Here is a 27,133-nt window from a genome sequence, read left to right as displayed (position 1 = left end):
GTTCTTTCAAATTTGTTGAGTCTCTTGTTTGGCAACATGACAGGTTCTCTTCTTTAGACTTGTAAAATAGGGACATAATTGGACAATGCCATGGATACCCCCACTCTCTACTTAAACTGGTGACTGAACCAAGATTAGTTTGAGGCAATGTTATTGTTGTTGTGATTAATTGTGTAGTATTGGGTACTGGTAGTTAGGAGGATGGCAAACACCTTATTTATTTTCTAGGAGACAGACTGAGTTAGTTAGGGTTGAAAGGGAAAGTGCCAGGGAGAGACTTCAGATGACAGTGTCACAGCCATCGCAGGACCAGGGGTCAACCTTTTTGCCAGCAGCACCAGTATAGGAGACAGTGGCACAGCACTGTCTAGTCACCTCAGTGGTGGCACAGAACCATATCAGCCACACCCACAATTTATAGAACCGAAGACTCTTGCCAACAAAGTGTTGACGTTTCAAGAGAAATGGTTTCGCGAGTTTTTATGATGGTTCAATTGAGATTATTTTAGATGAGACTGCACCATGCCCATTGTAATAACATAAACTGCACACCTGCATTCATACTTGACTGATAAGAAACACTACTATAACTACATTTGAACAAGTTGAGACAACCCTTCAATTACTAACTATAAATTATCCAGGAGTATTAATTATGGTTCCTCAATATACATTTAACATATTACAATGTAGGCTGTGTTACAGCAGTCATTTTGGTGTCCCCCTCAGAAATTGCTCTTGAGAAAATGTCATATAATTGTCCCCCCCAAAGTTGATAGCAGATTTTTGCCACTGCGGACAATGCACTACTAGGCTATAGAAACTCCCCTGGCTTACCCAACTATACAACAGTTCAGGGACGCAAGTTTGATATCAGCTTTGGCAGGGACATCAATAGTTATTGCGTGTGATAATGCAGCCTTAATGCGTGCACGCAAATCTTTTTGCTATCATTTGAGCGCAAATAACAAATTTTGAGCTTCATAATCGTAATATTGGTTTTATGTTTTAGTCAAAATACGATGATCTGTACGCCTATCATTTAGAAACTTTCTTTCTTTACTGGGGCACGTGCCCCAGTAAAAAGGGTCTAACGACGCCTCTGGGTTCTGTGTTCCTGAATGTGTTATCTTCACCAGTATTGGACTTCCTAGGAATATCCTTCATACCTTTAGCCCTTCAGAACAGAGCCTTACAAAAAATAGTTTATCATCAAATTCATATCAAAACTGTCGTAATACTCAAATGACTTCCCAGAAGGATGCAGGGCCAAAGGTTTCGATTTGAAGTGTGAGGGTGCGTCATTTTTTTATTGAGTGACTTGTAATTGTTTATATTTTCTTGCCTTGTGTGCCTCGTCTTAATACAGATTTGGGGATTTATAATTTCTTAAACAATTATGAATGTGTCATGTTCCTTTAGTAAATCATTTAACATTTCAATAAAAAACAAAACAAATTATGGCGCTGTGCTGGAATCTACACTATCTTTATATGGGTTACTAGATTGGTCCAAGTTGCAGAATACAATGCAGGTACTCATGAAATTGTAGTTTTATTGTCCTTCAGAGACATCTGTGATCTAAATACCATTTATATACTTGCTGACTCAAAATGTGTATCTTAAATATTGTAGTGGTACTTAATTTAATCTGCATGAAATCGACATCATATCAAAAGAAGGAGACACAGGATGATAAAAAATTGATTTGAGTGGATAAGGCCAGAGTGATAAGAGAATGATCGACTGATAATACTTTTACATAGTATTGCAAAACACAATTTGAAACGTAAATGGTATCTGAAGAAAGAGTAGGATAGATATCTAAATGGATAGAAAGAAACAGAGAGGGGGATTGCTCTGATTGCTAATTGTAAAACTTTGTGACAGGTGTTTGTCCATGCGATGAGTCAGTGTGCGTATTTGAATGGCAGTGTGTTCCTTGTGAAAACAAAAGATTTTCTTCATGAAAATTGTGCCAAATGCAGAGAATTGTGTGTAGTGTTTTGAAAAAAGTTTATTTTAGAACTGCAATTTGAATGTAAAGCAGGAATTGTGCTTGTAGTTTAGCAGAATTGGTTCATGGGGTTGGTGCATGAGTTACATGTTGTGGTCATTGTGTCTCAAGTACCAGTATTTGTGTGTAAACAATTGAGAAAAACTGTAAAATGACAAAAGTTTGCGTTGTGTAAAGGGTGAACTCATACAGCTGTCAATCCTTGTCAATGCAATCCGTTTCACCTTTCCTAACTGACTGTCTAGCTACCTGTTAGATCGAAGCCTATTCTAGAAGAATGGTAATAAATGATAGAAGCCCATCTCCTACTGTAAATAACCTGCACATTGTGTGCGCCAGCATGGTCGAAAAATTGCAGAAAAAAGAAAGACGGACATCAGCGCATTTCAGGACACCAAAACGCAAAGAAAGAACCCTAGTGGCCTAATCTCAAAGACTAGTTGATAAAATGTTCATAAAAAATTTCTAGGACCATGTTCATGATTTCAGTTTCCTGTTCAGGAGACAGAAGACGTTCCTGACCACCTTGTGTTGGTAATCTTTCAGTTCTTTCAAATTTGTTGAGTCTCTTGTTTGGCAACATGACAGGTTCTCTTCTTTAGACTTGTAAAATAGGGACATAATTGGACAATGCCATGGATACCCCCACTCTCTACTTAAACTGGTGACTGAACCAAGATTAGTTTGAGGCAATGTTATTGTTGTTGTGATTAATTGTGTAGTATTGGGTACTGGTAGTTAGGAGGATGGCAAACACCTTATTTATTTTCTAGGAGACAGACTGAGTTAGTTAGGGTTGAAAGGGAAAGTGCCAGGGAGAGACTTCAGATGACAGTGTCACAGCCATCGCAGGACCAGGGGTCAACCTTTTTGCCAGCAGCACCAGTATAGGAGACAGTGGCACAGCACTGTCTAGTCACCTCAGTGGTGGCACAGAACCATATCAGCCACACCCACAATTTATAGAACCGAAGACTCTTGCCAACAAAGTGTTGACGTTTCAAGAGAAATGGTTTCGCGAGTTTTTATGATGGTTCAATTGAGATTATTTTAGATGAGACTGCACCATGCCCATTGTAATAACATAAACTGCACACCTGCATTCATACTTGACTGATAAGAAACACTACTATAACTACATTTGAACAAGTTGAGACAACCCTTCAATTACTAACTATAAATTATCCAGGAGTATTAATTATGGTTCCTCAATATACATTTAACATATTACAATGTAGGCTGTGTTACAGCAGTCATTTTGGTGTCCCCCTCAGAAATTGCTCTTGAGAAAATGTCATATAATTGTCCCCCCCAAAGTTGATAGCAGATTTTTGCCACTGCGGACAATGCACTACTAGGCTATAGAAACTCCCCTGGCTTACCCAACTATACAACAGTTCAGGGACGCAAGTTTGATATCAGCTTTGGCAGGGACATCAATAGTTATTGCGTGTGATAATGCAGCCTTAATGCGTGCACGCAAATCTTTTTGCTATCATTTGAGCGCAAATAACAAATTTTGAGCTTCATAATCGTAATATTGGTTTTATGTTTTAGTCAAAATACGATGATCTGTACGCCTATCATTTAGAAACTTTCTTTCTTTACTGGGGCACGTGCCCCAGTAAAAAGGGTCTAACGACGCCTCTGGGTTCTGTGTTCCTGAATGTGTTATCTTCACCAGTATTGGACTTCCTAGGAATATCCTTCATACCTTTAGCCCTTCAGAACAGAGCCTTACAAAAAATAGTTTATCATCAAATTCATATCAAAACTGTCGTAATACTCAAATGACTTCCCAGAAGGATGCAGGGCCAAAGGTTTCGATTTGAAGTGTGAGGGTGCGTCATTTTTTTATTGAGTGACTTGTAATTGTTTATATTTTCTTGCCTTGTGTGCCTCGTCTTAATACAGATTTGGGGATTTATAATTTCTTAAACAATTATGAATGTGTCATGTTCCTTTAGTAAATCATTTAACATTTCAATAAAAAACAAAACAAATTATGGCGCTGTGCTGGAATCTACACTATCTTTATATGGGTTACTAGATTGGTCCAAGTTGCAGAATACAATGCAGGTACTCATGAAATTGTAGTTTTATTGTCCTTCAGAGACATCTGTGATCTAAATACCATTTATATACTTGCTGACTCAAAATGTGTATCTTAAATATTGTAGTGGTACTTAATTTAATCTGCATGAAATCGACATCATATCAAAAGAAGGAGACACAGGATGATAAAAAATTGATTTGAGTGGATAAGGCCAGAGTGATAAGAGAATGATCGACTGATAATACTTTTACATAGTATTGCAAAACACAATTTGAAACGTAAATGGTATCTGAAGAAAGAGTAGGATAGATATCTAAATGGATAGAAAGAAACAGAGAGGGGGATGAACGGAAGGATGAAAAACTGTACTGGGCTGTGCGTTCACACAACATCAAAGCTGCACTGACTTGAACTTGAAAAATTACATAATTCAACTCCACTGGCTCCTGAAATCGGAGTTGAGTTGAATGCCAACAACGTCCTATAGAATGAAGCTGGGTTTTGTAAACATTTAATTACACTGTGTAAAGAGTAGGAGGAGAGCAGTACAATTTGGAATGGCATTGAATGTTGGACCCTACCATTGTTAAAAAGTGGTATTTACAAAAGTTGTAAACCTCGTTATCAGCGTTCATGTAGGGTGGCTTCCTTGTATATGAGAGTCTACGAGCATGACATTAATTATTGTCAGAACTGTTTGGGTTGTGTCACGCTTGGGAAGACTTCTGCACGCCTCTCCAGCTGATAGGACACAAGCTCACACCTCCGACCCGGTCAATCTATCACAGGGCTCCACCAGAGGGGCTATCTGCTCTGTTGTTGACAGCCACTTTTTCATTGAGTCTCAGTGCACTTCACACCCGTCCTGCCTTACCGTGTTCCACTGTGACACGTCGTGTCCGAGGGACCATGAAGCTACAGCTTCCCAACCCGGGTCTGGAAGACAGGATCCTGTCCCACGAAGCACTGGAGAAACTGGAGCATGAGGAGGCTGGAGACCGCCCCAAATGGGACAACAAGGCCCAGTACATGCTCACCTGTGTGGGCTTCTGCGTGGGGCTGGGGAACGTGTGGAGGTTCCCGTACCTGTGCCAGAGCCATGGAGGAGGTAGGAGAGATGGAGGCTGGTTGGGTCGGATGTTTCCCATTAGATATCCGAGACAACTTTTGTTTTTGGGATTTGCGTTTACACTGTTATAAATTGAGTCTTCAGATGGATGTATTTTCATTATAGGCCACATTTCTATGGTTTCCAGTAGTATTTGGTATATTTGGAGCTATTAATTTAAATGAAATATATAATTCAACATGTGCATTACATTACTTTAAATGTATTTCTGATGCGTAACAATTATAAATGTGGTAATATGGAAATAATAATAATGGCAATAGGGAGTCAGGTGGCTGAGCGGTTAGGGAAGCAGGCTAGTAATCAGAAGGTTGCCAGTTCGATTCCCGGCCGTGAAAAATGACGTTGTGTCCTTGGGCAAGGCACTTCACCCTACTTTCCTTGGGGAGAATGTCCCTGTACTTACTGTAAGTCGCTCTGGATAAGAGAGTCTGCTAAATGTGAATGTAATATTTAACCTCCTACTGTGCTGTCTACAGGTAGCAAGTTTTACAATGCTCCTGGTGAACATGCGTTCCCTCATATGGAGCACAATGTTAACATCTTTATTCATCTAAATACTTTTGTAGAGCTAAAACAATGATTCTATTTCAAATGAGTGATATCAGAGGAAAATGCCAATGTTTGGAGACAGATAAAGATACAGATTACAGATAATTAAATGGATGGTCATGGAAGTCATGTCCATATAATAAATATTAACACCACAGTAAGCCTAGTTGTCTAGTTAATATGTCTCCAGTTTAGCGAAGATGTTTTTCCAACAAATTCTCCATCACTGCTGATAGGAAGATAACTCAGAACTTCAAGGAAATGTTGTAATGACCTCGGATGATGAACAGTTACAAGATAGGCCATTATCACCTTTTGTACGTGGCTTTAGATGTTAATGGCTGATTAACTGCCATTTCGATTGATGCATAGAAAGATAAATTCGTAACTTACGTACCAGACAGTGAGTCAGTAACACTGAAAAATATTTGTTAGAGGAATTAACTTGCACTTTGGAATCATCTCCAATATGACTTGTAATAAAGCTTGAACAGTAAGCTTGACCGTCTTATTCAGCATTCAGCATCAACAGACCTCTGAGCACTCTCATCCTGATTATTCATGGTCTAACAATGCTTTCAATGTGCACTCAAATTCAATGTGATTAAGATCAAGAGGCTACTATTTGTCAGAGAATTAGTTTTGTTTATTTAAAAAATCATCAATACTGTAAAAGAAGCAGATGAAGAAGTAGTAAAAGAAGTAGATAAAGAAGAAACAAAAGAAGCAGAAAAATAATTAGATGAAGAAGAAAAAGAAGAAGCAAATGCAGCAAAAGCAGATGAAGAAGAAGGAGAAGGAGATGCAGAAGAAGTAGCAGAAGAAGGAGCAGGAGCAGAAGAAGAAGAAAGAAGAAGAAGAAGAAGAAGAAAAAGCAGAAGCAGCAAATGAAGCAGATGAAGAAGTAGGAGAAGAAGAAGCAGAAGCAAATGATGAAGAAGAAGACAAAGGAGATGCAGACGAAGGAACATAAGAAGAAGAAGCAGAAGAAGAAGGAGCAGAAGAAGAAGAAAATGAAGTTGAAGCAGATGAAGTAGATTAGCAGTTGTAGTGTGAGGAGAGGAGACTGACCTATACTTTGAATCACAGCCACCCCAGTCTTGGGTTCAATATCAAGTCCATACAGTATGTATGCAAAACCTGTGTTAGTCTGCATTGGGATAACTAAATGGAGTCATGTTCTCATGTTGCCAGCTTGTCTCCCTGCATGTAAATAGCTGTATGAGAGGTTTAATGAGATGCATTTCAGGGACACAGAAGCTAATCATTATACAGGTTAATATACTCATGTTTCATGGCTTCGGTTAAATGAATGACTCCTCTTTTCTCAGGAGCCTTCATGATTCCTTTCCTCATCCTCCTGGTTCTTGAAGGAATCCCGCTTCTCCATTTAGAGTTTGCCATTGGTCAGCGTTTGAGGAAAGGCAGTTTGGGGGTGTGGTCAACCATCCACCCTTGTTTGGCAGGAGTGGGTAAGCAACGTTCCCCACAGTGCTGAACGCATGGCATCATCACGACACTTGAGGCTAGTGACGCTGTTCCTCCACAGGGATTGCTTCCATGTGTGTGTCTCTGATGATCAGCCTCTACTACAACACCATCATCGCTTGGGTCATGTGGTACTTCTATAACTCCTTCCAGAACCCTCTTCCTTGGAGCCAGTGCCCAATAAACAGCAACATGACAGGTAGAGTGCAAGGCTTTCCCATTCAGGACCATGATATGTTATGATGTCTGAAAAGCATGGCATCATATTTACCATGAGTGCCACTGTCTCCCCAGGCCTGGTGGAGGAGTGTGTGAGGAGCTCCTCTGTGGATTACTTCTGGTACAGGGAGACTCTGAACACGTCCCCCAATATAGTGGAGGATGGTGGGCTTCAGTGGTGGATGGTCATATGCTTGGTGGGAGCCTGGTCTGTCCTCTACATCTGCATCATCCGTGGCATTGAGACCACGGGAAAGGTGACATTCTCAAACCGATTAGATCTCTAAACTCTGACAAAAAATAAATAATATTGAAAAAGAAATAATACACTAATAATACAATGATTATAATTTGATTTCCCGCCATGTCTGTGGCAGGCTGTGTACGTGACCTCCACACTTCCCTATGTAGTGCTGACCATTTTCTTGATCCGAGGACTGACCCTGAAAGGTTCTCTAAGTGGAGTGAAGTTCCTTTTCACGCCTGACGTAAGTTCTCTCTTAGATTTTTTTTAAAGAAAATTCCTGACATCAGCAATTACATTTTAATACTGTCACGTGTTCCCCTTTAAGAATACTGTATACTACAGATAGATATCAAAATCTAAAATGGATAAAACAAGCAACATGATAACTCATGTTGTGCCCTGCCAGTTGGCAGAACTAGCCAATCCATCCACCTGGTTAGATGCAGGGGCCCAAGTCTTCTACTCCTTCTCCTTGGCGTTCGGGGGCCTCATCTCCTTCTCCAGCTACAACTCAGTCCAGTGAGTCCCTCTTGCATTACCAAACTACTGACATCGGATGTAGACCAACAAACGGAATAAAGAATCAGTCAGGGAGTCAGGTGGCTGAGCGGTTAGGGAGTCGGGCTAGTAATCTGAAGGTTACCGGTTCGATTCCCGGCTCTGCCAAATGACGTTGTGTCCTTGGGCAAGGCACTTCACCCTACTTGCCTCGGGGGAATGTCCCTGTACTTACTGTAAGTCGCTCTGGATAAGAGCTTCTGCTAAATGACTAAATGTAAATGTAAGAATCGAGGGTCGTGAAAGAGATTGATCTTGTGTCTGTGTTGTCCCCAGCAACAACTGTGAACAGGATGCCGTTATCATCTCTATCATCAACGGCCTTACTTCGGTCTACGCCGCGACAGTCATCTACACCATCATTGGCTTCAGAGCCACAGAGAGATTTGACAACTGTATAGCCGGGTACGCTTTTATGGATCTCCAATGACATTTGGCTCTCACGTAACGTCCTATTTCAGTCATAAGTACACATGGTAGATAGTGAACGTATTTGGCACAATATCTTCTCTCTAGAAATATCCTTGGGCTGCTGAATGCGTTTGATCTCCCTGAAGGAAGCATCACCGAGAGCAACTATGCTGAGGCCATCCAGAATCTTAATGGGACAGACCCAGATGTCCTTCAAGGGTTAAACTTAAAGACGTGTGACCTGAACACTTTCCTCAGCGAGGTTTTGTATTTTCTACAAATTCCACAAATGATCTCATATCCATTATTATTATTGGAATCATTGTTGGAAAACACACTTGATTTGGTTGCACTGTACCTGACCTTGAATGACCAATTGTTTTGTACAGTACATGTCATGATGACACATCTGTTGATATAGGGAGTGGAAGGAACTGGTCTGGCCTTCATCGTGTTCACAGAGGCTATCACCAAGATGCCCGTCTCTCAACTCTGGTCAATCCTGTTCTTCATCATGCTCTTCTGCCTGGGCCTCTCGTCCATGTTCGGCAACATCGAAGGAGTTCTGGTTCCCCTGCAGGATCTCAAGGTGTTCCCCAAAAGTTGGCCCAAAGAGGCTGTCACTGGCGAGTCCCCACCTCCCTACTCACAAGTCAAGATATTGAGGTTTGTTTGTTCTTGAGGATGAAGTCTCCTTATTGTTCATTTTGTTCTGTAACAGGGGTGACGTGTGTTGTCTGCTGCCTGGTGGGCCTGATTTTCGTTCAGGGGTCAGGGAACTACTGGCTGTCCCTCTTTGATGGGTATGGTGGTTCCATTCCTCTGCTGGTTGTTGCATTCTGTGAGATGATGGCGGTTGTGTACGTATACGGTATTGACAGGTGAGCATGACAAGATACAATAGCATCACTAGGAGAATATGTGTCACGGTGTGGAGACTCTACATGTACTTACTTGTTCCCCAAACTCCCTTCAAGGTTCAACGATGACATCGAGTTCATGATTGGTCACAAACCCAACCTCTTCTGGCAGATAACATGGAGGGTGGTTAGTCCTCTCATAATGTTCGTCATCTTCATCTTCTACTTCGTCACGAAAGTCAGTGAGAAGCTCCTCTACAAAACTTGGGATCCTGAATCGGTAATATTTATCTCCTACATATGCAAAGGAGGAGAGGAAATCAAAATTTGAAATGTTTCAAAAGCTAGAAGTCACATTTCCCGTTGTGGCACCAACACTGTATCTCACAAGAAATGTCATGACAGTACAACTGTATTAGGAATAAATTACTGAACAACTAAGGCTGTCTTTTCAGGAGAACTTCCCCACACTGGACGAGAAGCTATACCCAGTCTGGGTCAATGTGATCATCTTCATTCTGGCAGGAATCCCCAGTCTTGCGGTGCCTGCAATCGCTATTTACCACTGTCTACGGAGGAAGAAGAGTGGAAGACCTCAGTCAGAGGATCCATACACTATCTCCAAACAAATTCATATGAATGAAGAGCCTGAAATGGATAGCAAATCCTTCACCTGATCACTTTAATGACTTCTGTGTTGGACCTCTCATCCAATGGCTGACGTTCCCTCGCTAACATAACATACAACATACAACAACTTTCCAGTCAATTATTGTATATTTTCTCATTGCTCCGTGTTTGATAACGTGTTCAAGGCATGATCAAGGGTAGACTAAAGATAAATTAAACTGTAAACAATTCATCGAGTAAACTAGAGAAAGACTCTTCTCTTGTCAACCTCTTGCCTTCTTACTCCTCTGGCATTCAAGAAATTAGGTAACAGGATGTACAGCAACATATTTGGAAGATACTATTTGTTTTTAAATCATTAATGTTACAGTATGATATACATGTAAATGTTCTTAGTTTTATCAATGAATAAACTGCCCCTCTAACATAGGCTAATTCTAATCTCCAGTGTTTGTATTTGTCAAGAACAAATAACGGACCAATGAACACTTGGCAATATATAATGATATAATTTAGCTTGTTATACTGCACAGCCTACTAGCCTACTTTTGATAAGAACTCATGCTCATTTGGTTTAGGAAACCCATGCAAAAATATGGTAGCACTCAATGTTATAGTTTAGCCATCACTGAGCAAAAAGACTATGTCGATCAAATCTACATACATTTTTAATCTTCATAATCTTTCCATCTGGGCTTTTATTCAAACCGTGTTGCGGCTTGGGTGTTTTCTGAGTTCAGTCTTCACAAACTAGAGATCATCAAATGGGCACTCTTATTTAACATAAACTATGTCAAGTCATGGAGTGCAGAATATTTCTTGCGAAAACTCGAACTTGTGCTTTTCACATCAAGCCACAGGAGGCCGCCAATACGGTTATGTTTTGAGTGCGCCCCCTTGACTGTACGCTCCCGCTGGCAGAGTTTGCGCTAGAGGAGGGAGTCCCATGCTCTCTACTCTACAGACGTCAAGTCCAGCAGTCCCGTCCGCAGTCTGCCTCAGCACCTTGCCTGCCCGCAATGCCCTTCGACACTGCCGCTCCGCTCATCTCAAGAGAACATCAGAAACTCGGCAAGAGAGGATAGAGACAATAGGCTACATTAGAACGAGCAGTATTGGAATAACTATAACGCTTTTCCAGTGTATTTAAACCTCTGCGGCTTTATGAAGCGAATGGAAAGAGTCCAAGGATAACAAGAGAAGCAGGGCTCGCTACTGCAGAGACAACCTGCCGGTGGATCGCTGTCCCCCGGCTGTCGCGGGGCTGCGCGTCATATCAAAGGGTTTCGAGGAGCAGCCACTTTTAGACCGACTTCTAATAACCGTCTTGCATGGATGCATCATGGCTACGTTACTATGCAGGGTGCAGTTCTTAGATGATACTGATCCATTCAACAGCACCAATTTTCCAGAGCCAACAAGACCTCCTCAATACACTTTCAGAGAGGATATCCCGCTCATAAATCAGATTGCTGGAGTCCACAGGCTTCTCAAAGCCCCACACAAGGTATGTAGGCTCACCAACTGTCTCTTGATATTGGCAACTCTTTCGCTAGTTGATATAGACTTTCTTGCAATATGATCATATAAAGTGTAGTGCTATCCCAATTAATGCTTTGTTTGAAGTTTGAATTGTCAAGGAACATCTGATATTTACTTTGTCCAAAAATAATTGATCCCAGATGATGTGCCATGTATCGTGATTGTGACAGCTACCATGATGAACTTCTAGAGCATCATCCTCATGACAGATAATGGGATTGTGCCACATTGATGAACCCCATACCCATGTTCAAAATGTAAACAAACGATAAATACAGGGCCAGTTTTAGTACTGGCGTTAGTGAGGTATTCAGGAATGCTCAACAGCTGAGGGAATGGGACAGTCAGGCAGCTCCGGCCACAGAGGGCTGAACCTACCCAAGCAAAGGAAAAAAGGCAGCTGCTCCTATGAACTGTGACTACAACAGTAGAACTGTTTAATCCCTTGAGAGGTTGACAAGGGGTTGGTTCCTGGTCTCAAAGCTTTTCTGCTCCAAATGATGCAAAACATACTATTACTTAATGTGCACTATTGTTCCAAACAGATCTGGTATTGTTTAGTGTGGTTTGGTGTACAAACAAACAAACAAACAAACAAACAAACAAACAAACAAACAAACAATGTGTGCAAACAAGCCACAACATTAATCTCTGGGATAAGTTTGATTGTTGTCATCTGGTGGATTTCTGGTGGAAGTTCTTTCCTACAAGGAATTTTCTTGACTTCAATTATGGACTTTCTACCTTCTCTTCATCTGGTCACTGCTATTCCATCATGCAAACGAAGCATTTGCTGTAACTTGAAAATCCCAGTAACTCTTCCAGTGCCAATTTTCCTTTGTGACTGATGGCCATTATAGCTCTTAAACTTACATTAACAGCTGTATCAAGTTCAGTGTTTAGAATCAATGCCCTTTTATTTGAAATAGCGGGCAATGTCACTTACGTTCATCATCCACAATTTCCAAATATTCAAACTCTAAAATCGGCTACTGTTTGACATATGATTGCCATTTCACATCTTGCCTCTCCCCTCTCTTCCTCCGCTCTTTTATGCTTTTCCCAAACCCTCCACTTTCACTGTGGACTTTTCTGCACCTCAGCATTCCTGTGTTTGGCCACTCATGCCTCATGCCTGTCTCCATTTATCTCCAGCCATTTGAGGAGGCCATACACCCATAGGCCTTTATTGTTTTGACTGTAATAGTTGGCCTACACCCATACCATTGAATGACCCGTTCCAAGAACATCAAAGGAAGTACGCTTTTCTGTTCAATACCCTGTGGTAAAAATGTTTAAGCTTTCCTTTACATATCCCAACAATGACAAATGATGTCGACCAGATCCCCGTCCTGTAAGCGCGGAGGCGTCGGACAAATCCCAACGTTCCCAACCCCTCGATCACGTGCATCTAAACACATTTTCCGACGGCCTCGCCTCCAAACCAGGACGTCTAAGCAGAGTGAAGGGCCCGTTTAGTCGTTGCTTCGTTCGGTTAAGAAAGTCACGCAGGTCCTAATGGGCCGTTCACTGGTCCTCTTCCTTCATCCTGTCAGATCAATGGCGTCTCCGAGCTCTTGGAGTGGAGCTTGGGTAGATAAGTCACGGAAGCCTCAGCATACTGTGGATCACCGCAAGCCTGGCTCTCCTTCTCCTCTAGCTCTGTCCAGCAGGATGGGAACAGGGTGGCAGGCCCTGCTTCAGCCAAAGAGAAAGAGAGAGAGAGAGAGAGGAGAGAGAGAGAGAGAGGAGAGAGAGGGAGAGAAAAAGAGAGAGAGAGGGAGAGCAAGAGAGAGGGAGGCTGACACACTCCATTGGTTCTCCAGCCAAGCTGGGTATAGCTGTAGGCCCATGGGACAACAAACTAGAGGTGCCAGTGAGGCCTGGGAGTGCCAGTCACAGGATCAGCAGTACCCTGACAGTGAACTAACGTCACATGTGCGGTTAGCATTAGCTTGAGCGAGCAGCTGCTGTGATTGTCTCTTTAACAGGTTATTAGGTAGGTTTTTAAGAATGTTTTCAGGAAAACCTTGAGATATAAATGATTAAGGTACCAGGACACACTGAGTTCCTGTCTTCCAGTGCAGCCTCCCCTCTACATCTGTAGGGGGGTGAGGATGTGCTGGTCAGTTTGGTATAAATAGCACCGTGCTAACATATGGTGCCCTGGGAACCAGCACAGCTAGCATGTGCTGTCCTAGCGCTGTTGCTGTCAATTACAGGCTACAGCCCCCAGAGGGTAGGTGGATGATGGAGGGGAGAGATGCAGGTGGAGGGTAGAGGTGGAGGTGCAATTAGAGGTGGAGTGTGAGGGAGGGAGGAAAGTTGGGGGGGATGTAGAGGTGAAGGGAAACTAGAGGCAGAGAGAGAGTTTGAGAGGTGGTGTAAAGGTTGAGGGGATGGTAGAGGGGAGGGGGAGGGCGAGAGCTTAGGGGGTTTGGGAATGGTGTCGATGAGAACCTGGTCTAACTCACTGTTGAAATTGACAGGTTACTCCATTGAGACCCCTCCAATGAAACCCAACTCCAAACACTTGCAGATTTACACATTATTTTGCTATTTCAGCTTTGCCTCTTCAACATCCAACTTCCAACTGAAGCCATATAAAAGTGAGCAATGTAAAAGCTCAGAAAGAATTCAGCATCTTCTCTGTACCTTGATACTTAAATGTTGTTACTGTAAATGGAAAGTGCCAGAAATGGCCTGACTCAGGTGTTCATCTAACAGCTCTGTCATGAATAATTCATAGTAGCTTCTGGAAGACTAAGCATGCTGTGAATAGGCAACACAGCTCACAGCTCAGCACAGTTCACCTGAAATGTGCTGCCCCACTGGAACCTTTCACAAAAGTGCAGAATAGCAGCTATTGCCATTGATTTTCAATTTTTCATTCTTATTTTCTATGCTCTCTACACCACCTTTCTCCAGTTTGGGTCAATTACCTCAAAAGTATTTTCAAAGCCAGAAATCCTTCCATCAGACTTGATGAGACTGACTGTGCAGAGCTTCGGCAAGGACAGATGTGGGGAGAAAAAGTTGGAGTATGGACAGTCGTTTTGACAGTTCATCTTTTTTTTGGAAGCTTGTTTTCCTGTAAATTATTCCACAGAAATTACAGAGGGCCAGAATGAGAAGTTATGCTAAATGCTGTAAAATATAGGTTCTTTCAGTGACTGTTGCTGCTCTCTGGCTGTGTTTTACACATTGTTATGTAGAGTTGAGGTTTTTGCAGGTCTCTGTATTTTTTGAGCCTCGTTTACACAGCTCTATTCAGGAGAACTCTCTCCTTACAAACTCTTTCCTTGCATGCTTGACAGAAGCTAAAGATTACTGTGGTCTCTCTCTTACGTTCACTAGTGTGTTTTAATGAGCTAATTCTACGTTCTTGAGACAGAGACCACAGATCACATAAACAATTCGCAATAGACAGAAACAAAAGCAAGGAACTGTTACAGGCTGTGCTACTTGTCTGTTGTTAGGATACAGTCGTTTTAAGAGGTTTTGTCTGCAACATCCTAAAGGAGCTCACATCCTTTAGAGCAAAAATATTCCAGGGTTTTCAATTTCCTTCCGTCAATAAATAGCTCGTATTATACACATCACGAGACACATCATTTAAAAAAAAATTGATACTAACCTACAGAAAGAGAGGTATTTTTCCACTATCAACCCATGAAGAAGCAGCAAGAAATTGAGGGTGAGATTGTGTTTTGAATTGGGAAATTGTATGGTGTTTATTTTAGGCTGCGTCTGCCTCACTGCCTCTCTGGCCAGTGGACCACAATGTGGTTGAAGGGAGAGGCCAGACCTCAGTGTGTGAATGCTAGTTACTTCTTTGGACCTGGGACCATAAGGCCAGGGTTCAAGACCTATGTGGAAGACAACACACCAACTGTCACTGTTAATCTGGCAGCGCCGGGCCGGGATTATAGGCCATTTATGACCTGGACACTGGCCAGTAATCCAGCTTCATTATATAATGAGAATGGCAGGAACAACTCATGGTTTTATGGGATGTGTTTGTTGGGTCTACCATAGCTGGACTGCTTGATGGAGACTGGCTGTGGTCTAGAATCAGAACCTTATGTGAAGACATGAAGTTCTTGGATTCAAAGTGAACTCATAAGATAGTTCCAGCTACATCATCACCCCCAGTATCCCCCAGTGTCAATATCAGTTTCTGATCGAGAAAGTACTAGGTTGGAGTTCCACATCAGTGTAGATGCATTTATTTTGTATTCATTGTACATACTCTGGAATAAAAACGTTTTATGAAAGAAAATTGAGTACTTTGATAGGCTCCTAGGTTGGAGTAAAACCTTCTGGTCTTCTCCTTCATGCTTAGTTTCACGTCACACCCATTCCATACTACCGCTTTTCTCTGACTGACCCGTTCATGGGACCTATATATAGTGGGACCAACTTGGGCCACTATGTCTGGATATCCTGTCAGCTGGGAATCTCTCTCGTAATCTGGTGAAACACTCTCTCTCTCTCTCTCTCTCTCTCTCTCTCTCTCTCTCTCTCTCTCTCTCTCTCTCTCTCTCTCTCTCTCTCTCTCTCTCTCTCTCTCTCTCTCTCTCTCTCTTCAGCCATCTTAAAAGCCATCTTGAGCCATCTTAAATAAGACCTGTCACAGGACTTGAAGCTGTCCATGTGCCCTGGGGGGGAGCTCTTCACTTTGTCCGTGCGCCCCTGATCACATCGGCCTTGTGGGCTGGGATGTCTCAGGTGTGCTTGGGGAATACGGATGTAAAACCCTTTGGGTCTGCGGGACTATCATATTTCCAATAAGCTTTTGTTTTACAACGCAGAGGAAAGAGACAAGACAGTTCCAAGAGAGAGAGAGAGAGCGAACGATCGAGAGCTCTCCCAGTCATCCCAGCAACCACATGTTTTGTTTCAGTCCTCCAACATGACACAGGCCTCAGACGGCGTATTAGATCCAAAGACAAACGTTGTTGCCGAACAGATCAAAGCTGTCGGACCCCTAATGTCTTTCCCAGTTAGCAACTTCCCTTTCCACTCCACTTTTAATGAAGTTACTGTCATTTGTGGGAGGACATCAAACCACATCACAGTAGGCACAAATCAAAGTTCTAATTTCAAAAACAGTCCTGTGTTTTTTTATGTTTTTATAAAAGAAATGACATGTTTTGTTGTTCTTCAACAACTATCCGCCCTTGATGCCATATCCTTTGGTGTTTATTTGAGGAAAAACAGACAAACAATCGTCTCCCATTACCATGTATTGTCTATCAGGGCATCCCACTGAAACCCCGGGTCAATGATAGGAAGCGGCACCTTAATTTGTTCTCCTGGGGTTTATTAGTTCTGTGCAGCAGTGTGAGGCCCCCCTGCGTGGAGATGAAAGAGCGTGGTCATGAGTTTGCGCAGCCACCCCCTTGTTTGTTTTCCTCTCCTCTCCTCCAGCCGGTGGGAGCTCCTGTCCTGTGGAGCAGACCCTGATGAGCTCACAGCGTAAACAAGCTAATCTGCCCCCGTCTTAGGTCAGCCACACAGGACAGTCAACCGCCGACTGACAGCCTCGCTTGGGGCCTCTGAGGAAATGCTGTCGAATCGGCGGTAGCTTTACTGTACCTTTTACAGGTACAGGGATTTAAATGATGGTGAAATCCCCCCCTTGCTTTGTCAGATTTTGGTTGGTTACCATGAGAGAGATACTGGAATGGTTTCCAGGGCTCAAGCTGCTGACCTCTACTTCCACCCCCCCCCCCCCCCCCCTTGTCATGGCTTGGTGCTGACAGAGTAAAAAGTTAAATAAAGTTTCTCTCAGACACTGGAGGTTAGAGTAACAACCAAAAAACACCTTTAGGCTATCTGTCATCCTTAAGGGACAGGTGGAGAACACACATAATATTTCTCATGGAACAAGGACATTCAGGTATTTCCGCTGATGTAATAGATAATAGAGTTAGTGGCGGTGTAATCAGAGAGGCAGGGAGACGTCGCTCAATTACATAATTATACCGTAATTCTGTAAAAAGAAGCCATGGATATCTCCAGCCAGTTTGGACTGAATTCAGGCATTCCTGGGAATGTTTAGAGGGAAATGGTTACGGTTTTGGTGAGCAAGGTGGGGCTAAGAAACGCCAGTATGTCTTAAATGACGATAAATGTATTTGACTAACTAATGATTAATTATGGGAGTGTGAAGGACAGAGTCTACAAGGTTGTTCCAGGCTTGATGGAGCCCCAGCCCCGCTCAGCTTCGGCCTTGTCCCAGGCTAGAGAAAGTTCTGGTCTCAAGGTTGGACTGTCAGCAGCAAATGTACCATATCCATCTGTCTGCTGATTGGCTGGGAACCATCCGCATCAACACAAACAACAATGACAACAATAAACGGATTATATTGCACTGCCAATTTGCCTGTGGGAAAAGCTGGAGGGAAGCGACAGTTTAATTGCACTGAATTATTCATCTAGTGATCTTTCTTTCTCTCTTTCCTTCCTCTCAGCTCGATGACTGTGCCCTTCAGCTGTCCCACAATGGAAGCTACCTGGACTTGGAGTCCACTCTGGCGGAGCAGCGCGATGAGTTGGAGGGCTTTCAGGAGGAAGGAGGGTGAGATAAAAGCTCTTTCTCCCTTTGTCCACCTCTCAGTTTCTCATTCTACTGGAGAACCGTAGACGTGAAGCTGTCAAAGCGCCGTGAGTAGAAATGTAGGGGACAGTTTTGCTGTGTTTTTTTCTCTCCTCCATTGTACCGAGGTATACAGAGAATCCAATCATAAAACTAGGTAGGTTATTCATTTTCTACACTTCAAAAGATGTAACTGGGAATTAGGCCAGAGTCGTTCTTATTGAAAACACAAGAGCCACTGGCACAACTTCGCAGGTGTAGGCTTCACAAGCCAAGCCACGGTGGTCAGAGAGAACATTTTCTTGTTCTGGCGGTTGAAAAAGCTGTATTGAACTATAAATAAAACCGTATTTTGAACCATTTATTATTCCAGAGCAACTTGAAATATGTTTTACAGTGCAATCATACCAGTCAGATTAGACATGCACCCTCTCCGAGGCTCCAAGGTATCCCCCTGCTGTAACAGGGGTCGATACAATGTGATCATTGTTTTGAGAGAGCGGAGAGAGAGAAAAAGAAAGGTATTTCAATCCCTTTGCCTTGGGGAAATGTATTAATTTCCTGCCCCCTATTTTCCCCTGCCTAATTTGATTCTATTACAGTGATCAGGATCACAATGATACCCATTCTGGTTCACGGTTGAATGACAGTAATAATCCCTTTTCCTGGCCTCCGCCGTCCCAGCTGATTGAGCTGTCCCACGGACGCCCCCAAGTTGGCTCTCCCTCTCAGCAGGCCCAGGGGAAGGGAGGGCCGGAGGGTGGCAGAGAAGGGGCAGGGCTGGGCGTGGAGCAGAGATCCCCAGCTTTACCTTGGCCGCTGCACGCCACTCCCCATGAAACCATGTCAATCCAGCTGCAAGGGATTCCAACGCTGAAACCAAGCTAGTCGTTTCAGTCCAGTCGATATGGTGCCGCTCTCTGCCATGCATTTGGTCTCCAGTTCTCACACGTCTTATCGACTCACGTGTCACATATCACCAGAGGATCGACAGACGCTGATACAGAAAATGGAATTTGTCATTCTCAGGGATATCCCAGACTGGCGAGATACATTTATCTATACATGGTGCTTGACATGCTTGCCAGCATTATCAAAGTGCCAAAGCCATTGTGGCCTTGTTTGTTTTTTTTCACCTCTTAAATGTCACCAAGTTTCCACGGTGGCTTTCCACCCTCGTTTCTTAAAATACCTGGTCGTGCCAGCAGAGCGAGAGAGTGATGTCATCTGAACTACTTAAGAACAGCCAGGGAGGCTCATGGGTAATCACCTTCATCAGGATTGAATGTCCCCCAGTGATCTCAATAAAGACGCCCTCTCTACAATCCTCTAACTATTTGTTAAGAGCAGCAGAGTTGGCCTCAAATCATTTCTCCTCCTCCATTTAGATGCTATTTGTACTGAACAGTTTTGCAGTATTGCTCGATGACAATGGTTGGCTTCGAAAATCAGAAGGCCCAGAGATGTGAAACTTCCATGTCTTGTTTGTTTCCAGTGCAGTCTTTCCATGATGGTGGCCGTTTATTGGGTCCATATGCTTTTACATGCTTTGCCCCGCCATGTTGATATGACATCCGTGTTCCGCCTTCTTCCGCTGATGTCAAACCAGAGGCTGGCATGGGAGTTCCTGGTCGGCTGGACCACAAAAATCTATGGATTTATTTGTCTAACTCGGAATTCATATGCTGTTCGCCTGGTGTTTCCATTGGACGAAGAGAGTGGTCTCATTTCCCAGTTCCATCAAAAATCATTGGGGAGCTTATGGAAGTCTAGTGAGGTCGAAGTGGTCCACTTCTCTCCTCAAAGAAACAGGCTGCCAGGGTGGGCAGTGCCAACTGGCACATCCGATGCTGGATGTGTGTCATTAAACCCATACAGTGAGTCTGAGGAGTCGGGTTGGGGGTGGAGGGGGCTAGGAGGCTAGGCATTATTTGTAATAGCAGGCTAATTCCGCCCGCTGGTTTTTTATGAGATGGATGTGCCCAAGTTCACAACCCCCACTGTTCACTGTTGTTATTTTTATGATTATTGAGCTAATAAAAGGCATGATGAGGTATTTCACCTTAACTTGTTCCATTTTGTTTTATTTTCTTTCTACCATTGCAGCACAAGATCTTTCAATACCAGCAATTCTCCACTGCAGGATCTTTAGTCTTTACTCAGAGAGGAATCTGTGTTCTGCCCGGTTCCTCTCTGCTTTACAACTTCCAGCTGCTCTCAAAGTAATATAAGTTCGGAACAGTACATTTCCAAACAGATTTACTATCTAAAAAAATACAAATTTTGCCTGATGTATAAACCCAGCTGATGTTCTACAGAACTAGAAGTTCATCTGAAAACAGTCTGGTTTCCTGATGGCTGCAGCTGGTCATTGATCAATGAGTTCACATGATATATTTTGATGTTAAAATACATGGATACTAATGCCAGGTTACATTCCGGAGGCGCCTGTGTCATACCGAGTGTCTTTACAATCAGATTAAAGTATGATCCTCCCACAGGCCATTTCAGAGAGCTGAGATATCCATGTCAAGGGAGCTTAAAGGCCATAATCACTTCCACACCATGTTATGAAGCTCCACTCGGTGAGATTGTGAGTCAGAATCTCCCATCGCAGTCTCTGCTGTAATCCTAGTGGATGATTCCAAATGTCCATGGCTCTGCCACATGGACAGCACATTTCTCCCAGACAGCCTAGCCCTTATGCCACTTATCGCTTTTCTATCGTCACGTTCTGTATTTGGATTTCCGATCTTTCTCTGATCGACCTTTCAGCGATATTTAAAAGACCAGGCAGACCTTAGTTCCGTGGGTTGCTGGTACTGCTTTAGAGGTGCATTATGGGGGATGTAGTGAGGATCAGATGGCCTGACTGGGATCTGTGCTCAGAGAGACACTCGGATCCACTGAATATTTGGATGGATTACTTGGATAGGAGAGTGAGGGTCTGCCTTAACCTTCCAGGGGAAGGGCTCAGTGAGGCAGGCAAGGGGAGGTATGGAACACACGTGTGGAATCCCAGGAACATTTAGTTGTTGGGGCTGGTGTTGTTCTTTCATAGACATGTGACAGTGATTGACAGATGATTAGTAAATGTGTAAATCCTCAAGGACTTATTCACTGGTGAGGCTTCAAAAGATAACATAAGGTGCTGTTATTGACTGCATAATTGCTTCAGCATGTGACACGTGTTAGCTGAAATACAGAATAGGTGAAGTTCACCCCTTTTTTTTGCATTCCAATTTTTTAAGACACACACTGTTCATAAAGACTCTGAAACATTGCTCGGTTCTGAATATAACCGTGTTGTATTTATTGTGTGTTTATAGTGTTTTTGACAGCCAGTTAGCTTGGAGTTCTCAGAGTTCTAGAATCCAACTGTTCTGTTGCTGTGAGACCTCAAAAGCTCCCCGCCTCCCATCGCATCCCACCAGCTCTCTGAGGATGGATCCATTTCATTATTTTGATTTTTTTCTGACCTACTTGGACATAGAAACTCACAGCTTTAAGGATCCTGTTGAGGAAGAAAAAAAAAAAGTCCGTTTGAAATTCACCAGTGGAATTGTCAAACATTTAAAAGTAAATGAAAAAGTAGAATAGCGAGGAGGAGAATAAAAATGAAACGTCCCCCAGGCATTTCTGGAGCAGTAGTGATATGGCTTTGACGTGTTATTACGTTACAGTGCATATGCTACATGTGTGTGCGTGATTGTGTGTGAGCATGTGAGAATGTATGTGTGAGCCGGCCTATGGTTAGCCAAACACCCACTGCCGAGGGCATAACTTCAGGACGTGAACCCTGTGAATAATCTTGGCCTAATCCCTCGGTGTCCTCTCCCCTTGGCAACTCTGGCCGCCGTATTTGACCTGTGGGCCGGAGCAGAGTGAAATACAGGAGCTCCGAGCCCCCAAACTGCAGGGCTAGCCCAGAACTGCTGAGTCAGCGGTCCTGCATGGGGTCCTCTTGTCTGCCTTTAATTGGTCTTCGAGGGCGGAGTGCTGGTTTGACTGTTCTCCAAGTCTGCGTGCTGCAGAGGTTGAGGCGCCCCCCGCCTGCTCTCCCCTTGCCCCCTTGCTGTGGGCACACACTCTGTGGGATGCTTTATAAACAGGACCAGTAATGCTCAGGCAAATAAAGCCAGAGAGAGCCCAGATCTGGAACATTTCCACCAACGCAGGGCCTGCTCTACTCGAATCTGCTCTGCTTTGGTGTACTATACTCAGCTCTACTCTACTCTGCTCTACTCTGGTGTACTATACTCAGCTCTACTATGCTCTGCTCTGGTGTACTATACCCAGCTCTACTCTACTCTCCTCTGCTCTGGTGTACTATACTTAGCTCTACTCTACTCAGCTCTACTCTGCTCTGCTCTGGTGTACTATACTCAGCTCTACTCTGCTCTACTCTGCTCTGCTCTGGTGTACTATACTCATCTCTACTCTACTCTGCTCTACTCTGCTATGCTCTGGTATACTATACTCAACTCTACTCTGCTCTACTCTGCTCTGCTCTGGTGTACTATACTCAACTCTACTCTGCTCTACTCTGCTCTGCTCTGGTGTACTATAGTCAGCTCTACTCTGCTCTGCTCTGGTGTACTATACTCATTTCTACTCTGCTCTGCTCTGGTGTACTATACTCAGCTCTGCTCTGCTCTGGTGTACTATACTCAGCTCTACTCTGCTCTGCTCTGGTGCACTATACTCAGCTATACTCTACTCTGCTCTGCTCTGGTGTACTATACTCAGCTCTACTCTACTCTACTCTGCTCTGCCCTGGTGTACTATACTCAGCTCTACTCTACTCTGTTCTGCTCTGGTGTACTATACTCAGCTCTCCTCTACTCTGCTATACTCTGCTCTGGTGTACTATACTCAACTCTACTCTACTCTGCTCTACTCTGCTCTGCTCTGGTGTACTATACTCAGCTCTACTCTAATCTACTCTGCTCTACTCTACTATGCTCTACTCTCCTCTCCTCTACTCAGCTCTACTCTACTCTACTCTAATCTGCTCTGTTTTACTTTGCTCTACTCTGCTCTGTTCTACTATATTCTGCTCTGCTCTAAACTATTATTGTAATTGCAGAAGGATTTGTGTGGAGAATGAGGGAAGTAGCAGGATGAAGAGAGGGGTTTTAGGAGTGAGGAGGTGGTCGGAGGCTCCGCCCCTCATGAGATACTAAGGTCACTGTCGAGAACGATACAATAAGCTGAATCCCAGCAGTGCGCTCTCCAGTTATCTGACATGAGAATGACATGGAGCTTCCTCTGATAGAGACAAAGCTACCTTTTAGATGTGAGCAGTCTCACGGCTAGATGACATCTTTCTTTCTCGTTATACACGATCCCCATGCGCTGTTGCCTGAGGGAGAGGGTGGTGGTAAAACACAAGCTCGAAACTCCTGCCCCCAAGTTGGAGAATGAATAGAACACGTATAATGTTACGGATTTATGTAACAGCAACAGTTTTTCCCCTAATTGCTGTAAATGCAGACGAGGCAGGTTAGCTCCTGCATGGTTTTCCGGTGTTCATAGATTCTGTGGTGCGTGCATAAATAACATCAACCAAAGTCTGACTTGAGCCTGCTGCTCCACAACACAAACCAGAATCTGATTTCAGCATGAAGAGATAAACATTCTGTTGCATAGAATGCATGTTTGTTTTAATTGGTAATCTAACTCACTTGCCATCTGCATAAGAACTCTGGGGCTGACCATGTCCTTTGGCATGGATGTTCAGGAAAAGGATCTCTCTATCCGTGCAATCCAAGCAAACTGGTAATGTTTCTGTCAATATTAAACAGCATACCTGTTGACTCTGCAGTGCTTGCATGTCTCTCATATTCCATCTGTCTAATTTGATAATGAGCGTGTTGGCCTGTGTAGGCTCAGGTCATGGTTAGGAGAGGGGATACGGTTGCAGAGAGAGAGAGAGAGAGAGAGAGAGAGAGAGAGAGAGAGAGAGAGAGAGAGAGAGAGAGAGAGAGAGAGAGAGAGAGAGAGAGAGAGAGAGAGAGAGAGAGAGAGAGAGAGAGAGAGAGAGAGAGAGAGAGAGAGAGAGAGAGAGAGAGAGAGAGAGAGAGAGAGAGAGAGAAATCAAAAGTTCACTACAAAATGGCTCTGGTTACCCATCCACCTCAACAGCATCATGGAGGATTAGGTTCCCCTCTGCTATCTCCACAGCGGGGGCCGTGTTGACAGATGTTGCTTCTGTGTCGCCTCATCTCTGCCTGTTCCTGAATATTAGATTTGATAAACAGAGAGCTTAGGCAGCCCTGTCTGCTATGTGACCTGAGCTGCTGAGAGCGTGTCTGACACGGCCTCCAAGAGAGCTGCCTGTCTGGCTGTCTGACTGCCTGTCTGCCTCTCTATCTGTCTGTCTGCCTATCTATTCTGTATGGCTGGCTGACTGCCTGTCCGCCTCTCTATCTGTCCGTCTGTCTGCCTGTTTGTGTCTGTCTGTCTGTTTGTCTGTCTGTTTGTCTGCCTCTCTATCTGTCCGTCTGCCCATCTCTGTCTGTCTGTCTGTCTGCCTGTTTGTGTCTGTATGTTGGTCTGTCTGTTACGTTACGTAGCCATGCCGTGTGTGTGTGTGTGTGTGTGTGTGTAAGTGTGAGGTCCTGGTCCTGTGGCTGTTTGTTGATTGAGGGCCCACAGGGCTGATCTGTGCACGCTTCCCAACCCGGCCCGCTGGCTGCCTGTCAGATCCACTGCTGTTTCACTGTCTCTAATGGTGACACTCCAGTCCTGGCTCGGAGCCACTCTCCAGCATCGCACACCCATTGTGCCGGCCAGACAAAAGCCTGTTTGTCCCGGGGGCTGAATTGGGGCGGGGGGTGGTGGGGGGTAGCAAAAGGGGGGTATTGGGCAACCCTACCTGCTGTGCCTAGCAGGCCTGTGCTGTATTTAGTCTGTTGACATGATGAATGCACAGCGCTGGGTCTTATCTGCGGTTCTCTGGTGTCTGGTGTTGTGTCTGCTGGCTCTGCCTGCACACTTCCTCTGGGCTGGAGGAATGCTGGTCTCCACCCTCAGGATGGGGGTCCGGCCTCCTCTCTCCACAGATTTGGTGCCATCATCCTGTCAGAGATGGTCCCGTCGTGTTATGTTATCTTTGTTTTGGATTTTCAGTGGGGCACTGGGTGTTGTTGACGAGGGTATTATGGGGTGTTGACATGTCTCCATGGACACAGGGGCCGGAGTCGACCTCTGTGTTGCTCCACGCCCTTGCAGTCACCTCTCGGGACGAGCGACGCCCCCGTCTGTTCTCTTCACTTTTGTTTCCCACAACGCTTTGTCAAACAGAAGTGACAGGGAGATGGGGTCATTAGAACGTCTTTTTAGAAGAAATCCTCAGGGAAAACGATCTTTCACGCTTTCTCACAGTTGCTTTGTTGCGAGGCTTATCTGTCTCACCTGCCGTCATAGTCTGATGAAGGTTCACTCGTGCTTTTGGCTGTTGTCATATCTCGGCATCAGGCCTTAGACACAGGCTTCCTGACTCTGCTACTCTTTCTAAACCAGCCACTGTTTGACCCTGACTTTCTCCTCTCCCCTTGTGTTTGTTTCTCCTCAGGAGAGGCAAGAAGCACAGCATCATCCTGCGAACACAGCTGTCTGTCAGAGTTCACGCTTGCATCGGTAAGTTACTTTAAAGTTTGTACATTTAGGACTTTTTAAGGGTTCAACACGTCACATAAACAAACCAACAAAGAATCTCATTTCATGCAGCAACTTCCTGTCTAAACGAGTCCCAAACAAGCTAACCGTTGGTTGTACAACGTGTCATTCTCGTAACATAGGTACTCAAAATCAACTTCTCAGGAGTGCAACTCGGTGTTTCTCTGTTTTGTGCATTCTGGTGTGCCTGTTCTGCCCTGTGTGCTGCAGGCTAGCAGCGAGCACTGCATGCTGGGATGCATAGATAGTGGCAGAGGGTAGTGAAACACTCATGGACTCCTCTTCATCCTCTTCCTCCCCTTCATCCCGTCCTTCTTCACCTCCTTCTAAGGCTTCTCTCCTCCTCCTTCCTCTCCAGCTTCCCCTCCTCCTCTTCCTCTTCTTCCTTCACCTCCTCCGAAGGCTTCTCTTCTCCTCCTTCACCTCCTCCTAATCCTTGTCGTATCCTCCTCGTTCTCCTCTTTCCTTCTCCCTCGTTCTCCTCTTCTTCCTCTCTTCCTCTCCCTCTTCTACCTCCTCCTTCTGCCCTTCTTCATCCTGCTGCTGCTGAGGCAGAAATAACCCTGCCCAACCTGGAAAAGCTATCAGGCCCCGAGCTGTCGGATTTTAATTTGTCCTTTTCTAAAATGTGTTATTGAAGATTACCACATTGGGTGACAGACTTCGGCTGTGTGACATCACTGTTGTTGGAGGATGATCTCTTGGACTGGCCAGTCCCTACATTGTGTTATATGCGTAATGGAAAGGTTTGGAAACTCCACTGGATTTTTCTTCTTTTTCTGCTCTGGAAAACACTTTCAGCTATTGGCAAGACATGAGAAACAAGAGAGAAAGGGCTCCTCTGCTGAACCTGTGGAGGCCTTGTTGGCACTTGTTGATTTCAATGAGGATTTATGTCACTGAACTCTATCTCTTTCAAATTTGTCTTTGACTTTGTAATTCAATATGGGATAATATATTATTATGATTACAGTTTATCCTCGAGCTTAACAGAATGCTAACATATCTGCATGTTGTAAAACAAAACCTGTTGTCCTGAAAGATGGCTTCAAGCTGGGGTATTTTATTGTCTGTAATTTTCAAGAAGAGAGAGTGAAAAGTCCCCATCTCACTGAGATACTTTTAATGTTTTCTTCC

General features: G+C 44.0%; 2 protein-coding genes across 2 annotated transcripts; both read left to right on the top strand.

Annotated features, from left to right (window-relative positions):
• The first annotated feature begins 4,883 nt into the window (after window positions 1–4,883).
• On the top strand, window positions 4,884–10,608 carry slc6a19b (solute carrier family 6 member 19b). Its single transcript, XM_062466244.1, has 12 exons — window positions 4,884–5,181; window positions 7,086–7,226; window positions 7,304–7,441; window positions 7,537–7,718; window positions 7,839–7,949; window positions 8,115–8,227; window positions 8,543–8,671; window positions 8,783–8,939; window positions 9,099–9,303; window positions 9,399–9,558; window positions 9,655–9,817; window positions 9,993–10,608. The coding sequence occupies exons 1-12, from the start codon at window positions 4,983–4,985 to the stop codon at window positions 10,212–10,214; spliced, it is 1,920 nt and encodes a 639-aa protein (XP_062322228.1). The 5' UTR covers window positions 4,884–4,982; the 3' UTR covers window positions 10,215–10,608.
• A 533-nt stretch (window positions 10,609–11,141) lies between these two features.
• LOC134023804 (FH1/FH2 domain-containing protein 3-like) lies at window positions 11,142–26,211 on the top strand. Its single transcript, XM_062466166.1, has 4 exons — window positions 11,142–11,674; window positions 18,189–18,295; window positions 25,893–25,957; window positions 26,207–26,211. Exons 1-4 carry the CDS (start codon window positions 11,510–11,512, stop codon window positions 26,209–26,211), a joined length of 342 nt encoding a protein of 113 aa, XP_062322150.1. The 5' UTR covers window positions 11,142–11,509.
• Window positions 26,212–27,133: the final 922 nt, after the last annotated feature.

The sequence above is a fragment of the Osmerus eperlanus genome, chromosome 7 (genome assembly GCF_963692335.1).
Source record: "Osmerus eperlanus chromosome 7, fOsmEpe2.1, whole genome shotgun sequence".
NCBI lineage: Eukaryota > Metazoa > Chordata > Actinopteri > Osmeriformes > Osmeridae > Osmerus > Osmerus eperlanus.
The sequence above is the reverse complement of the archived record's forward strand: the minus strand, read 5'-3'. Positions and strand labels throughout refer to the sequence as shown.